Consider the following 16,223-nt stretch of genomic DNA (forward strand, 5'->3'; position numbering starts at 1 on the left):
TTCTCCCTCCTCTTTTCAGAAGTAGCTGAAGAAACTGAGTCAATGCCAGCTAGCCCCTGGGACCTGCCCTGGGAAGCACAAAGGTAAATAGGAGGGAACTTGAGCCACTGGTCTGTTTTCCCCTCCCCAGACAGAAAGGGTGTGGGATGGGAGCCCTGGTGGAGCAGGCCTGGCACATACTTGCCTGCAGAGTCTGGAATGATGCACGGGGTTCAGATGGCAGCAGTCTGGGATGATGCACTGGGTTTGGGCAGGAGCAGGGAGAGCAAATGCGGCAAGAAAATCCCTAAGGGCAGGAGGCCCTTGCAGGCAGGTAAATGCAAGGACGCCAGCTGTGCACCTGCCTGTCGACTTCACCCGGTGCAGGAGCCACGCCCATGTCCTCAGCTGAGGGGGCATGTGGGCTGGAGCCTGATGGGGCCAGGCCAGAAAGGGCAGTGGAGTCTGGCCTCAGGCCTGGGTTGGGAGATTCCCTCAGCCCGGAGCCATGGAGGCTCTCATTCAGGGTCACTACCAGGGTACAGAGGCCACTGCTAACATCTTGATAAGTTAAAGCATTTTAAGAAGACAAAACTCCACTGAATTGCAGTGGTGGGAGCCCTGATGCAGCCCCTCTGCAAGGCCAGGCAGATCCTATACACACCACTGCCCTGGAGGCCCTTGGGCTGTCAGCATTTTCATTACAAACACCGTCTTTCAGAGGGAGGGTATGAAAATCTCACTCCAGGCCCCCAAACGGTGATCCAAGTCCAGGATTGTTTACCTTGAAATGTTTCCTCCAACAAGCTCAGCTGCTTTGCTCTATTTTATGTCTTTTATTTGCTTGCTCCCTCAACAGTCCTATCTTGAAGAACACCACAGCTCCTGTCCCCCACAGCCCTGTGTGGGCTCTCCAAAGGGGACCCTGGACTATGGTCTGCACCCACACTGCAGGGCCAAGTACAAAATAGAAAAGCTGGAAGGCACAATGCCCCTCATTATGGGCTTCGGAATATGGTCTAAACACTTCCTGTGTGTCTCCACTTGGAAGGTTATTATACAGAACTAATAACAGAATTCCATTCTTCCCTAAAGCAATGGCCCTGGACTATCTCACTGAGTTCCACTGTTCCTCTGTTGAGTCAGTATTAGAAATTCCAATTTCAAGAACAGGAAATCCAGGCACCTACAGGTCAGGTGTGTGCACATCCAGCCCACTCGATGCCATAGGGAGCTGAGCATAGTGCCAGGGGCGCTGCACTGCCCACCGCTGGCACTGCTGGCCACTGCCTGAGCCCGTCCTCAACCACACTGCCCTCTCCTTCTCCACGGAGAACCAGGGTGCAGGGGCATGGCGCCTTTCTCACTCACCCTGTAACAATCCAAAGCCCATGATAGGTGCTGAAAGTGAGGGCCAATACATTTCCAGTGACTATAGTGCTTTCAACAAACTATAGGAAAAGTAAGAACTTCAGCTTTCAGGTGATGAATCCACACATTTCATCAGCAGCTCTTAGAGGTGAGGGAACATCCAGGGAAAGGCCTATTGATGAGGAACTGTTCAATTTTGTCTTCTTTACTAAATTGTTGTTGGTGACAAGTAGCTTCTTATTGGAGATAGAGATAGATAGATAGATGATAGATAAATAGATAGATAGACAATAGGTAGATAGATAAGATGATAGATTGAAGATTGATAATAGATAGATGATAGATAGATAATAGATAGACAGATAGATAGATGATAGAAAATTACCCAGGAATTGACCACCATGCCTGGAGTCCCGGGCTTGCTAGACTTTGATAGGTGCAGTGGGAGAACTTCAGCTCTGGGACTTGCTCCTGGAGACAAAGCTCACTGTCCAGGGAAGCTGCCATCACCTTTCCAACAAACTCCATGAGCCATGTGACATGGTGCTCAGGGCTGGGCCTGGCAGCTGGCACCACCCACGCTGTCCCGGTTGGAAAGCCTCTCTCTGGGTGCACATGTCCACACCACATAGACCCACCATTGCAGGACACCTGCAGCTACCACGACCTGCCACCAGTGGCTCCTACATCAGATTCTTCGGAGCAGCCATAATATCCCATTTCCTCCTACTCTGACTGGAGAAACCAGATGGCTCTGCTCTGTGCTGTGTTGGCACCGCGGCTCAGTTTCCCAGGGCCTGGGGGACCCAGGAGATAACGAGCAAACATGGGAGATTTCCTCTTCCTTCCCCCACAACCGGAATGCTAGAATGCGCTGTAAGTGGCTGCTGACTGGGGAGCGGTGGAGTGTGGTGATGTGGACAAGTGCTTCCTGCTGAGGGTGCTCCCCTCTCTCAGCCAAAATGCTCACCTGGGAGTGAACGGGCTCTGCTGTCTGTCCACAGGTGGGGTCACCTGATTTGTATCTCAAGTGGGTACCTCCAACCCCCACAGACAGCACACTCAGACAGACTGTGCTTTTGTCACCACACACATGACACAAAAATCAATGATTAACCAACACATCCAGTAACTCCAATTTTGATTGTTCTTTATGGAAATAGAAGACATTTTCAACTACCATACGAAATGGAAACAGAGTGGCAGCCCCAATGTTTAAAAGTCTTGATGAGCTTGTCCATTTATCAGAGGACCATCACTGGCACTTGGAAAGGAGGGACCCCCCACAGAGCCTGCTCCCTCATGCTCTGCGGGTCCCTCCGCAAGGCCAGGGCTCAATCCACATGCTCCGGGGAACACATCCTGGGGCAGGTCAGCTCATAGTCACACTGCCCTCCGCCGGGGTCCCGTCTGGTCAATGGGACAGTGATGGTCAGCCAAGGTGGCTTCCCTGTCAGGGACTCTGTATCCTGCCAGTGTGGTTAGCAACTGTGGATGAAAAGGGACCACATGCTAACCTGACTAGCTCAGGGGAGGCCTGTGTGGTGGCCATGCAAACTCAGAGACCTAAAGTAAGCACAAAGGATAGTCTGAAATGAAAGCTTTTAAAATAAAAGCAGTTTATGGAAGATAGTCATGTTCTAAGCTAGAATCTTCCCGGACAAAGGTCAATCTTTACCTTAATTAAGTCTGTCTATTGTCTTTTGCATCTAAGATAACATACCTTTGGAATGTCAAAGTAACTCCATTTTTCTGGACCCCTCAGACCACAACCAATGCACCTGGACGAAGACCCTAAATTCCCTCATTGCTATTGTTATCATGTTCATTATTGACTATTAACTACCCTGTACCCACCTATGTAAAAGAAGTATGTCTATCATTTCACTTTTCATCCAATCCCAGAGGTTCCCTCCCTCCCCAACCCCTGCTTTGCTTTCTCCCACCTCCCTAATCTATCACCAAGGGATTTCATGTAACCCACATACACCTCCTCTTTTGATTGTAATGTATAAAATAAGGTGCAGAACTGCCAGTCTCTGGAGCATTATCTCGAACCGATTGAGATTTTGCCTCCTGGCAGTTGTCGGCAGTTTGGCTCAAATAAACTCACAAAATTCTCTATAGGTTTGAATGTTTCTTCTGTTAACAGGACCTTCTTTTTCGATTTTGTCTCACCAACTTTATTAGCTCAACTGTGATATTCCTCTACAACCACTCTTTTCCTCCAACCATAGAAACATCTAGAAAAGTAGGGAGGACTGTGGAGTTCCTTCCTTCCATTGTTTAACTAGTTCTACAAGTGGCCTGTTACAATAGGCTGTATCATCCCAGCTGCACCAGAACTTGGGGACCAAGTGGACTAAAGAAGGCTCTCCACAGCAACTTATAGGAGCCATGAGCCCACCCCGCCCCCCCCCGCCGCCACCCCCCAGGGGACCTGAGGCCAGCACAGATTTGGGTACTTGGTCTGGGAAAGAGCCGCCAGGCCCTGTGCAGAGTGCGGTCACCCAGACACACCTGTTCTCATTGAGAGGACTTTAAGCTGAATGTGTGTAGGAGAAATTTTTAAACAAGGAATACGATTGGAAAACCAGACATATGGGATACAACATGAAAGGAAGGACACTGGGGTGAGAGGTTCCCAGCAGTTCTCAAGAAAAATAACTGGGAAATAGATGTGCACAGTGACTCCTCCATCCTGGCCCAGAGACAGGAAGTCCAATCTCAACACATTTGCACCAGGGAGCAGTGGGGCTTGTGACTGAGATCTGGGGAGGGAAGTGTGTCTCCCCTGTCATGGAAATCCAGGAGCCAAGAGACAGGCCCGCTAGAGAGCAGCACTCACAATAGAAGAAGAGGGCAACCCACGAGTCCTTTTACAGACACACCAGATCTTTCCTGAGCACAGCTGTGTCCAGGCTGTCCCAGGTGCTGGGACTGCGACAGTAGCACAAGGCCATCTCCCGTGGAGCTGGGACTTCAGTGTGGACTGACTACTGAGGGAGCTTGTCAAAGATAAGGACTCAGGTTCTATAGGCTTGGGATGCCATGTTCATTGAAGCATTATTTATAATAGCCAAGCTATGGAAGAAAACTAAGTTCCCATCAATAATGGTGGTACATAGCACAATGGAATATTACTCAGGCATAAAAAAGAATGAAATCTTGCCATTTGGGACAACATGGATGGACCTACAGGGTATCATGCTAATGAAGTCAGTCAGACAGAGAAAGACAAATACCATATGATTTAGCTTATATGTGAAATCTAAAGAACAATAAATGAACAAACAAAACAGGAACAGACTCACAGATATAGAGAACAGATTGATGGTTGCCAGATTGGTGAAGTGTTGGGGCGGTGAATGAAAAAAGTGAGGGGATTAAGAAGTACAAATTGCCCTAGCCAGTTTTGCTCAGTGGATAGAGCACCAGCCCGCAGACTGAAGGGTCCCAAGTTTGATTCAGATCAAGGGCATGTACCTGGGTTGCAGACTTCATCCTCGGCGCTGGTCGAGTGCGTGTGGGAGGCAATCAATCGATGTGTCTCTCTCACCACGATGTTTCTCTCTCTGTCTCTCCCCCACCCTTCCTTTCTCTAAAAATCAGTGGAAAAAATATCCTCATTCCTCAGGTGAGAACTAAAAAAGAAAACTTAGCCTGCTATATTTGGAAAAAACATGAATTAACTCACTCCTAATGCCTTGGCAGGAAGGGCCAGACCAAATGATTTTGCAGGCTTTATACAGCCCAAGGACCAGACATCCCCCACCCCTGCTCTAGGAGGGTTTTCCCTTGCATGTCCAATCAGTGCAGAGCCCTCCCTTCACACAGCCAAATCTCGGTCTGTTTGGGCCTGATAGCTCTGCTGGCCTCACCCTGACACACAGATGTGCAAACATCAGTGGGTGGCAGCTAGAATTGGTATACTCTGAGATATTTTCTGAGTGGCCTAAGACCCAGTACTGGCAGGATAAAAAAATAAAGATCTGGAAGATATCTCTCACTCCTACCTAGTGACTCACTGAGAACCTAACTCATACAACTTGAGTGCTGCCAGAGACTCTTTCAGTGACTGAGTCTAATAGGCAGTTGGCAGGCAGAAGCAGGCAGAGGTGGATCTTGGGGTGGCTTTGGGGGTTTGCTGACCTCCCCAAGGCCCAGTGCTGGTAAAAGCAAGCCTTGGTGCACAGCTTGATACTTCTTCCACATACCCAGGTCCAGCAGAGGCAGCCACAAACTGTGGGTCATATTGTAGCTCCAACAGGTTGTCCAGCGCCAGTCACAGAGAAGATCTGATATTGACCTGCACCAGAGACCCTCCCAGAGGTCCCAGAACCAACACATCCAGTGGCCAGCTTCAGACACCATCAGACACCCCAAAGCCACTAACTGGCATATCCAAAGGGAGATCTTATAAGGCACCAGACCCTGCTGAGACAAATTCCACTCCATGTAGTCAGCACCTGCACAGCAGCTCGTCAACTGTGGTTGAGGTAAAGCCTCACAGTCTACCAGCCTGAGGGTTGACCCCAAGTACAAACATATAGAGAACAATCAAAACTCAATTAAAACAGGAGCCCACATAAGTCACACAAGGGGTAATCCTGGAGCACCCAGCACAGGTGATCAAGGAGACAGCACCACTGGGTCTCACAGGACACCTATTACATGAGGCCACCCTACCAAGATTGGAAGTCATAGCAGATCTACCTAATACATAGAAACAAACACAAAGAGGCAGCCCAAATGGGGAGACAAAGAAATATGCCCCAAATGAAAGATCAGGAGAAATCTAGAAAAAAAGAGCTAAATGAAATGGAGGTAAACCATTCACCAGATATAGAATTCAAAAGAATAGTTATAAGGATGCTCAAGGAACAGAGATAACTACAAGGAACTTAATGAGAACTATAGCAGCATGAAAAAAACAAACATATAAACTATAAAAAAGAACCAGAAATGAAGAATATAATATCTGAAACAAAAACTACACTAGAAGGAATAAACAGTAGGTTAGATGAAGTAGAATATAGAATCAGTTATTTGGAAGACAAGATAGCAGAACACACCCAATCAGAGCAGCAAAAACAAAAGATTTTTTAAAAAATGAGGCTAGTTTAGGGACCTTGTACCAACATCCATTCCCCCGGGCCAAATGCCCTAGGAGCTCTTCCCTTTGGTTCCCCTGGGCTAAGTGCCCTCGGAGCCCTCCCCTCCGGTTCCCCAGGCAGGTGCAAGCAGATATGCTTCACCACCACTGAAATTGTCTGCTTTGCTTCTATCCTGAAAGCAGTAAAGTTGACCAGCCACAGAGAGGAAACCTAGAAACTTTTGAATCTCTACATGTAGCAACTAGGGGGAGATGACTGAGTGACCCATGTCTGTGATAAGCTGGGACACCTTGTGGTCACACAGCCATCCAGCTCCTCTCTGCAGACCCTGGTGACCTACTACTGAGGCGGTGGTGGTGTCTCTGAGTTTTCAGACCCTTGTATGTCTCCAGCAGCTCCACCAATTCAACTGTGCCCCATTTCTGCTTCTCATGTCTGAGTCCTGCAAAGGCCGTTCCTGACCCACAGTTTACCACCTGCTTCAGCCTCTCCCTTCTTGGGCCAACTCTCTAATTGTCTGTGTGTGCAGATGCACATACACACATGCTGGGCTAAGCAAGGCCTTCTGGTTGCTTTGCTCATAAGAGAAGTTTTCCCTGAAACATTTTATTTCCAGAAGAGCCTTGAGGCTTCCCTGGCACCAAGCCATGCCTCCTTTGGGTCAAAAAAATGCCCCTCCCCTTTGATGTACACCTGCCCACACTGGGGAAAGTGCCCGGGCTGGGGCCGGCAGCCGCACCCCAGTGCCCCACTGCAAGGAGCTTCACATTCCTTATCAGCCAAATGGGGAGGATGCTCTCTGCCCCATAACGCCCCGAGAAGCTGCCAAACAAGAGCAGACAATGAATGAAATAGTCACGGCTCTAATGGAACACTAGTCGGTGAGGTGGGTGAGAGCTTCCTCCAAGGAACTGCTTGGATCTCTTCTTCCAAGCCAGACCCGAAGGCAGCAGAAGGCTCCTGGGGATGCTGAGGGCTCTCCCCCCTGAACGGAAGAGCAGCTGGGCAGTGTCCTCAACTGTCTCCACCTGTCCTCATACCAGACTCAGGTCCATTCTAGGCTCAGAACTGTCACTCTTTACCTCTTCATCATGGACAGTTAGCAGAAATTAGGGAGGGATTCCTACCTCCTCAGACCATCCCCCCCGCCCCCCCATTTGCTGCCAGAGAGGAGATGGTGTGGGCTGATTATGTGAAAGTGGGAGGTATGAGAATACACCAACGCATACCCTTGTACCCTATGTGATTGTCACCTAGGAAACCATCCACAAACACACAAACACACGGAAATATCCTACGCAGTATAAATAAGTACCATCATATTGCTGAACCACTTCGGAGGCCCTTTTCAGTTAACTGCGGGGGAGCAGGGTCTCCCCATTACTCTGCCTGAACAGCTGATCTGACTGTGAGGTGAACTTGGTGTTTATATACAATACATCTCATCATTCTTTTCAGCTGCGTTTCCAGCCCTTGCAGTCTTTGGAATCTTAATTCTGGCCCCATGGAGAGGTGTTCTCTCAGACAAGCATCACAGGCAAATGTGTTAATGTGTCCCATGAGACTCCAGGCAGGTCCCCATGGAGACTCAGGGCACCAGGCCAAGAGCAGCTGTCCTCTCCTGAGGTCTCCAGACTGAGGCTGACTTCCAGCTGTGCCCCTGAGGACAGCATTCGAGTGAGTTCCGTCTCGTATCCTGCCACCCAGGCGTGTCTGTGTGCCTGCTTCGTGGGCATTATCCACCTGCAAACGTCGCTCAGCTCGGGAAACCACTGCAGGGGCTGCCATGTGGCATAGAAGGAGGGGCACACCTGCCCTCAAGGAGCCCCCATCCCCGCTGGGAGTGGAAATGAGCGCCTGTGAGAAAACAGGCACACAAGGCCAAGTATGGTCAGTGTCTGGGAATGACACAAAGATCTCCCATAAACACACGGATAGACCACCGAGCAGTTATTCATCTCACACACAGCAGAGTAGCCCTTCCGCTCCTCCGGGTGCCAGGCCTGGTTTGTGCTCCCGTCATTGCCTTTAAGCCTCACAACTACCCTGGGAGGTCCATGCTGTTGCCCTCGTTTGAGAGAGAAAACGGAGGCTCAGGCAGTTTTAGGAATGTGCCAAAGGACAGACATCTAGTGTGTAGTGTTGAGCCCTCTTGGTTCCATCTCTGAAGCCCAGGACGTCCACTCATGGTCCTACCATTGGGGTGGACTTTGCCCATGAGAAGCAGGCCCGCTCTCAGGGCGCAGCCTGAGGGCCGTACTGAGGGCAGACCCCAGGTGTGCCGTCTCAGCGACAGTGGAAAAGGAGAGTGAGGCTGGCTTGGCAGGACTTCAGGCCGGGCGCTCATGCTTCAGAGGGGGGCCACCAACACCAGACCCAGTCAAGCGATGCTGGGCTCAGGAACCACAAGTACTGCCACATGCCCACAGCTCAGTGACCCCTCGGGTGGCACTGCAGCCCTCACACTTGGGGACCTGGGCTCTCTTGCCCCTGGGCCTGAGGAATTCCCTTCCGCCGAATCCTTCTCACTTCCACTAGAACAGTGTGTCCCCAAAAAACCAAAACGCCGACGACTGTGCTTCCCCTTCAGAACCAGAGACGTGGAGGCAGCCCTGTCTCGTGTTTGGTTTGTTCCCTGAGGATTAGAGCCTGGTCCTCTCTCTGTCCTGAGTGGACACCCACTGTGGGGTCGGCCAGCAGCAGGTGAGGGAACCTTGCCCAGCAGTCATCTGGCAAACAGGCAGGTGCCAGTGAGACAAGACATCAGTCCCCATGTGGATGAGGACATGGCCACAAACAGTGACTGTCCACAAAATCAATGGGGAGAAAAGAACGGGGGTGGGGGTGAGCAGGTTCAAGAGTGCAGGCTGGGAGCTAGGGTATCAGGAAGTGGAGCTGAAGGGCAGCGAGGTGAGGGGTCAAAGGCCTGGGGAATGAAAGGTCAGAGGTTGATGAGGAAGAGTCTGGGCAAGGGAGCCAGGTGCAGGCAGATTTAGTGCCAGCGACCAGCGGGCACAGGCCAGGGGTGCAGGTGCAGCAGGCAGCTGGTGCCGGCAGCTGTGGAGAGGATGGGTGAGAAGATGATCTCCACAGTCCACAAGGAGCAGGCAGTCTGGAGACAGGGCTCCCTTCTCAGCAAACAGGCTGCCCGCAGCATGAGGCCAGGCCACTCCAGGCCGGTTCTATACCACTTGTCCACTATGCCTGCCAAACAAGCCTGTGGCAAAGAAATGGATCCAGGCGGAAGAGGACCACACAGTCTGCAGAGCAGAGTTCTCCTTTACTTCTTAAAGACCCGCGGCCTGACTGCACCGATGGAAAGCACACCGAGGCCCCCGCGGCCTCCTGTCCACAGCCTACATGCATCCTGCACCACACTTCAAAGCACAGCTGGGCGGGGGGGCGGGGGGAGGGCGAGGCTCTTGTAATTCAGTCCTGTGAGGAGCCTGAGTCCAGCCCCATTTCCTGAGCCCCAGGCTCATTTTCAGGGACAAACAGCGCTCCAAAATGTGCCATCTGCCTGATCAGCCGCCAAAAACAAAAGACAAGGCTCCCTCCTGGGTGCCAGTCTGGCTCAGGCACAAACTCTGAGGAGGACCCAAGCTCCAACCACTCTGATCACAAACACCCAGTCCCCTCCCAGAGGAAGACAGCCAGCGAAACTGTGAGCCTTTGGACGCACCGGGCTCCACCGCAAGGCTACGTATGAGGCAGGAGTCACACTGGGCTTTTACCCCATTCCTCAGGTGCTTCCAGACATGACTGACAGAGAAACAGTGAAACAGTCTCAGTCTCGGGAAATGCCCACGGGGGCTTCTTGTCTTCAGTGGTGCTGGAAGCCAGGAGTCTGTCTCAGACACATGCTGCGGCTGTGTCTTGGCACCTGGGGTGCTGGGATGGGGCCGGGCGCTGCACAGGCTGCAGCCCAGCCCAGGGAGGTGCAGCACAGGGAGGAGCAGGCCCCTGCCTAGGGCTGCCTCAGGTGTGCCTGCCTCTGCTCCTGGGAGGAGGGAGGTTGTGCTCAGAGCAGAGGTGGACCTGAGGGTGGAGGTATGGGCATGAAGGGCCACAGGGATGGAAAGATGAAGGAGCCTCCCTCACATCCTGGAGGGAGTAGTATTTGAAAGGAAGGTCCCCAGTGGCTAGGGAGTCGGACACTGGGCAGACTGGCTTGGCCTTTGATGTGTCTGCAGGGACTGTTGGCAGAGAGCCCGGCTGCTTGGTTTCCCAGCCCTGGGCAGCCTCCCTGCCCGCGTCTGAGCCCCTCCAGGGAAGTGGGTAGCTGGCCAGCCTTACCCACCTTTGGCAGGGAGTGGCTGCCACGACCTTGGGGTTCCCTACAAGATTTTCTCTGAGCTTCTTAAATTGTAGTCTAAAGAAAAGTGTGTAAACATTAACTGTACACCGTTTCACAGTTGCTCCCTCTGTGTAATCACTCCCAGGACCAAGGTGTAAAACATCTCCACACCTAGAAGCCTCCCTCCCACCTCTTCCCATCAGCCTTCCCCTACAGCCACCATGCTCTTGACATCCGTGCCAGGACTCCCTCTGCCTGCTTCTGAACTTCCTTTAAAATCACACAGCACATGCTTTTCTGTGTGGCTTCTTCCAAAAGTGTGTCTGTGAGTCATCCATGCTTTCATGTGCAGTAATCTTTTGTTCCTTTTCACTGCTGGGTAGTATTCTGTGGTGTGGACATACCACACTTTATGTATCCATACCACTGTTGGTGGACATTTGAACTGTCTCGTTTGGGGCCAGCATAGTCAAGTTTCTATGGACATTCTTACATATGCCTTTGAGTACCGTGCAAGCGTCTGCCGGGGAAAGTCCCATGAGCTGAAATGTCTGGGAGCACAGGTGTTTTACTTCTCCAAGGCACCATGGTGGTATTCAGGTTTTTTCACCCCCCTGGGAACTGAAGCAAATGCACAAATAGAAGCTTACATGGTATGAAGGAAATTGTGGATCTTACAGGTGTACTATAGAAGGGTGTGTGTGTGTGTGTGCGTGTGTGTGTACTTACTGTTACTGCTGTAGGAGGATCTTAGAATGTCCTAGTCCAGTGATGGCGAACCTATGACATGCGTGTCAGAGGTGACACGGGAACTCATTTTTTTTGGTTGATTTTTCTTTGTTAAACGGCATTTAAATATATAAAATAAATATCAAAAATATAAGTCTTTGTTTTACTATGGTTGCAAATATCAAAAAATTTCTATATGTGACACGGCACCAGAGTTAAGTTAGGGTTTTTCAAAATGCTGACACGCCGAGCTCAAAAGGTTCGCCATCACTGTCCTAGTCAGCTTTTCCAAAATAAATTTGAGAGGACCAAAAAATTTAGGGAAGGGAGAGGAAATGACTAGAGATAAGGCTGGAAAAAGAGATCAGGGTCGAGCTGCAAAGGGCCTTGAATGCCATGCTAAAGTAAGTGGACTTCATCCTGCAAGAGACAGGAATCACCAGGTGTGTTTAACAAACACCTACTGGCACCTACACACCACTAGGTAGGTGTGGCAAACCAGCCTCGTCACCTACGAAGCTGAGTGAACTGCAGTTAGTGGGGGGCAGGGGAGTGAAGGGCTCAGTTAGAGCAAACAACCTGTGTCCAAGTCCCAGGTCTGCCTCTCATCAGGGATGACTCCAGTAGTCACAGAATGACGTGCATGCTCAGCCACGAACAGCACCTGGACATACACTGACGAATGGTGCACTCGCGGGCAAACGCTCCTACATATACTAGTACACAGCGGTGACAGGGGGTCAGAAGCCATGCATACAAGATGCTCCCTCCTCAGCAGCAGCCCAAACTTACTAGAAACCTAGTGCTTCATAGTAACAGAAAAGAGAGGAAATTAATAGGCCTCCAATTAGCCTCAAATCATCTTTGCTTTAGGGACTTGCAGTTGGATGAACTTGCCGAATAATCCAGAGTCCCAAGAAGACATTGCAAATAGTCTGGCGACGTTTCCCTCAGCTCGGTATGAGCTCTGGGGTTGGGAAGACAAGAGCGACAGTACTTAAGAGAGTCTCAGAAAAATGGGTGCCAGGCACAGGTTTCCCATGAACACTGGGAAAGGTCCACAGGGGAGCCCTCCTTTGTGCCCAGAGTGAGATGATTCGAGCCAGGCCTGGGAGAGACCACTCAGACCTGATCAAAGCAATTCTTATAGCACTGACATGGTGAATGAAAACCCTATTTGATCTTAGATCATTGTGGAGTAGCCTTTCTCTCTTATAAAAGGGGGCTCCACAGTCATGTTACACCTGGTCTGGTGAAATAAACAACATGGGGCGGGGGGGGGGGGGGGGAGAGGAAGCGAGCCTGAGAGAGCTTGGCCTTACCTCCACGTACAGGAGGGGGAAAATTCCAATCTTGTCTCCCAGCATTCCTTCTGCCCAGTTGTCATCCACTCTTCTGATCACAGTCAGGATTTCATCCTGGAATTGCCAGAGCCCACAATGTGTACAACCACATGGACATCCACACAACAAAAGAGAAAACAAGAGACCTGTTAGCACTGTTGAAGCCCAGAAAAGATTCTAAACAATGATTCAAAGAATGGTTTATTATCCATTCTGAAATATGACATGTGAAAACAGTCACCCCTTACATTTTCACCCAGGATAGCTCTCTTTTTTATGTAGTGATTACAGCTGCAAAAATTCTCAAATGTTTTCCATTTATAATATGCAGGAGTCCCTCCTTATCCTTGGTTTTGCTTTCCACAGTTTCAGTTACCTATGGTCAACTGTGGTCTGAAAATATTAAATGGAAAATTCAATTTTTGACTTTTTAAAACATCAGGTGCCTATACTTGTATTTAAGAATTTCTAGCCTGGCCGGCATGGCTCAGTGGTTAAGCGTCAACCTATGAACCAGGAGTTCACGGTTCAATTCCTGGTCAGGGCACATGCCCAAGTTGCAGGCTCCATCCCAGGTGTGGATGATCAATGGGATTTTAGGAGGCAGACGATCAATGGGATTTTTCTCTAATCATTGATGTTTCCATCTCTTTCTCCCTCTCCCTTCCTCTCTGAAATAAAAAAAAAATATATTATTAAAAAAAAAATTTCTGGTACCAAGAATTAACCAAATCTATATTCATTGCTGTGCTATTTACAACAGCCAAGATATTCAAGCCTCCCATGTGCCCATCAATAGACAAGTGGATAAAAAAGTGGTGGTACATATATACAATGGAATATTACTCAATCATAAAAAAAAAGAATGAATTCTTACTATTTGCAACAGCATGGATTGACCTAGAGGGTATTATGCTAAGTGAAATAAGTCAGTCAGTGAAATAAGTCAGTCATGATTTCACTTATATGTGGAAACTAAAGAACAATATAAAAAAACAAACAAAATAGATTCAGAAAGCAGACTAATACTAATTGTTGCATGGGGAGGCAGGGGCTTGCACTGGGTAAAAAAAGCAAAGCTTATTAAGAAGCACAAATTGGTAGTTACAAAATAGTCATGGGGATGTAAAGCACAGCATAAGGAATATAGTCAATAATCTATAATAATAAAAGCATAATATGCTAATTAGACCAGACGTCCTTCCGGATGTGCATCCTTCCAGATGTGCTTCCTTCCAGACAAAGCCGCGGCTGGCGGGGGCCGAGGCAGAGGCAGCTGCAGTGGCGGTAGGGGTCAAGGCCCTTGCAAGAATTTCATGCACCGGACCTCTAGTATTGTAATAATAATGTAATAATTATGTATGGTGCAGATGGGTACTGGAAATATTGGGGGAGGGGACCACTATGCTGTATACCTGAAACTAATACAAAATAATATGGAATGTAAAATATAATTGAAAAATAGCAAAAAGAACTCATATAACACCACCAAAACAAAAGCAATGTCATTAAAGAAGGCCTGGGGCGGGGGAGGGAGGGGTAAAGAGGAGGTTAAGGGGGGGAAAAGAAGGACATCTGTAATATTTTCAACAATAAAGATAAATTTTTAAAAAATGGGCAGAGGACCTGAATAGGTACATTTCCAAGGAAGTCATAGTGATGGCCAACAAATATCTGGGGGGCAGGGGAATGCTCAAGATCACTAGCTATAAGGGAAATGCAAATCAATACCACAATGAGACACCACCTCACACATGTCAGAATGGCTATTATCAATAAAACAAGAGATAAGTGTTGGTGAGGATGTGGAGAAAAAGGAACCCTTGTACACTGGTGGTGGGAATGTAAATTTGTACAGCTGCTATGAAAAACAGTATGGATGTTTCTCAAAAAATTAAGAATAGAGCTACCATGCGACCCAGCAATTCTGCTTCTGGGTATCTACCCCAAAATTTTGAGAACACTTATTTGTAAATATATACATAGTCTATGTTCATTGCAGCATTATTCACAATAGCTAAGACATAGAAACAACACAGTGTCCTTTGATATATGATTGGATTAAGCAGTGGTACATATATACAATGGAATACTACTCAGCCATAAAAAATGAAATATTGTCATTTGTAACAACATGGATGGATGGATCTTGAGAGTATTATGCTGAGTGAAGTAATTCAGATAGAAAAATACAAAATTCTTAATATTTCACTCATATGTGGGCTAGTATACAAAAAGCAACAAATGAACAACAACAAAAACCCCTCATAGATACAGACAACAGAATTATGGTAACCAAGGGAAAGGGGGTAAGGGAAGGACAAAAGAGGCAAAAGGGGTTAAATACAAAGTGACAGAAGGAGACGAATACACAGGTAGTGAGTACACAATAGAGTATACAGATGTTGTGCTATTTTGTTGTACACCTAAAATTTATATAATGTTATTAACAAATGTTACCCTCAAGAAGTTTAATTTTAAAAAAAAAAGAGAACCTGAAAGAATCAATTAAAAACTTATGGTACTAATGACAAACTATAGCAAGATTTCAGGATAGAAGATCCTATATAATAAAAGGCTAATATGCAAAGTGTCCCCTCGGGAGTTGGACTGACTAGGAGTTCGACTGCTCCCTATGACATGCACTGACCACCAGGGGGCAGTGAAGAACAAAGGAAGGCCCAGGCCGGCAGCTGGAAGGCCCCAATCGGCCCTGATCGCCAGCCAGACCTAGGGACCCTACCTGTGCACGAATTTCGTGCACTGGGCTTCTAGTTAATATATAAACATTAAACACTTTTCTATATACATGCATGCCTTGGAGATACTATGGGTTCAGATCCAGAACACTGCAAAAAAGCTCTTGTTGGTGGAGGGTTTTGCCTTCCACTCGGTACAAAATGCAATATTTGCAAAGCGCAACAAAGTGAAGTACAATAAAATGAACAAGTGGAATTTGACATTAAAATCACAATAATGTTTATATTAGCATCTAAAATAAAGTATTTAGGTATAAATCTAACAAAATAAGTACAAATAGCTATATGAGAAAAACTACAAAACTCTGATAAATGAAATCAAAGAAGAAAAAATAAAGAGATGTATATTTTCATGGCTTGAAAGCTTCAATATTGTCATAATATCAGTTTTTCTCAACTTCTACATTCAGTGCAAGCCCAATCAAAATCTCAAGAAGTGATTTTATGGCAATTAACAAATTAATTGTAAAGTTTATATGGAGAGGCCAAAGACCCAGAATAGTCAACATAATATTGAAAGAGAAGAACAAGGATGATACTATTTGACTTCAAGACTAAAGCTACAGTACTAAAGACAGTGTGGTATTGGTGATAGAACATAAAAATAGATCTAATAGATCAATAAAAC

At 47.9% G+C, this 16,223-nt stretch overlaps 1 protein-coding gene across 1 annotated transcript in view; it reads right to left on the reverse strand.

The window, feature by feature from the left end:
- Positions 1-16,223, reverse strand: part of SH3RF3 (SH3 domain containing ring finger 3) — a 91,582-nt gene that overhangs the window by 57,993 nt on the left and 17,366 nt on the right. Inside the window, exon 3 of the mRNA XM_023751376.1 lies at positions 12,816-12,911. Within this exon, the coding sequence (XP_023607144.1) occupies positions 12,816-12,911 (96 nt within the window). The remainder of the gene's footprint in view (positions 1-12,815; positions 12,912-16,223) is intronic.

Source organism: Myotis lucifugus, unplaced genomic scaffold (assembly GCF_000147115.1).
Source record: "Myotis lucifugus unplaced genomic scaffold, Myoluc2.0 scaffold_21, whole genome shotgun sequence".
NCBI lineage: Eukaryota > Metazoa > Chordata > Mammalia > Chiroptera > Vespertilionidae > Myotis > Myotis lucifugus.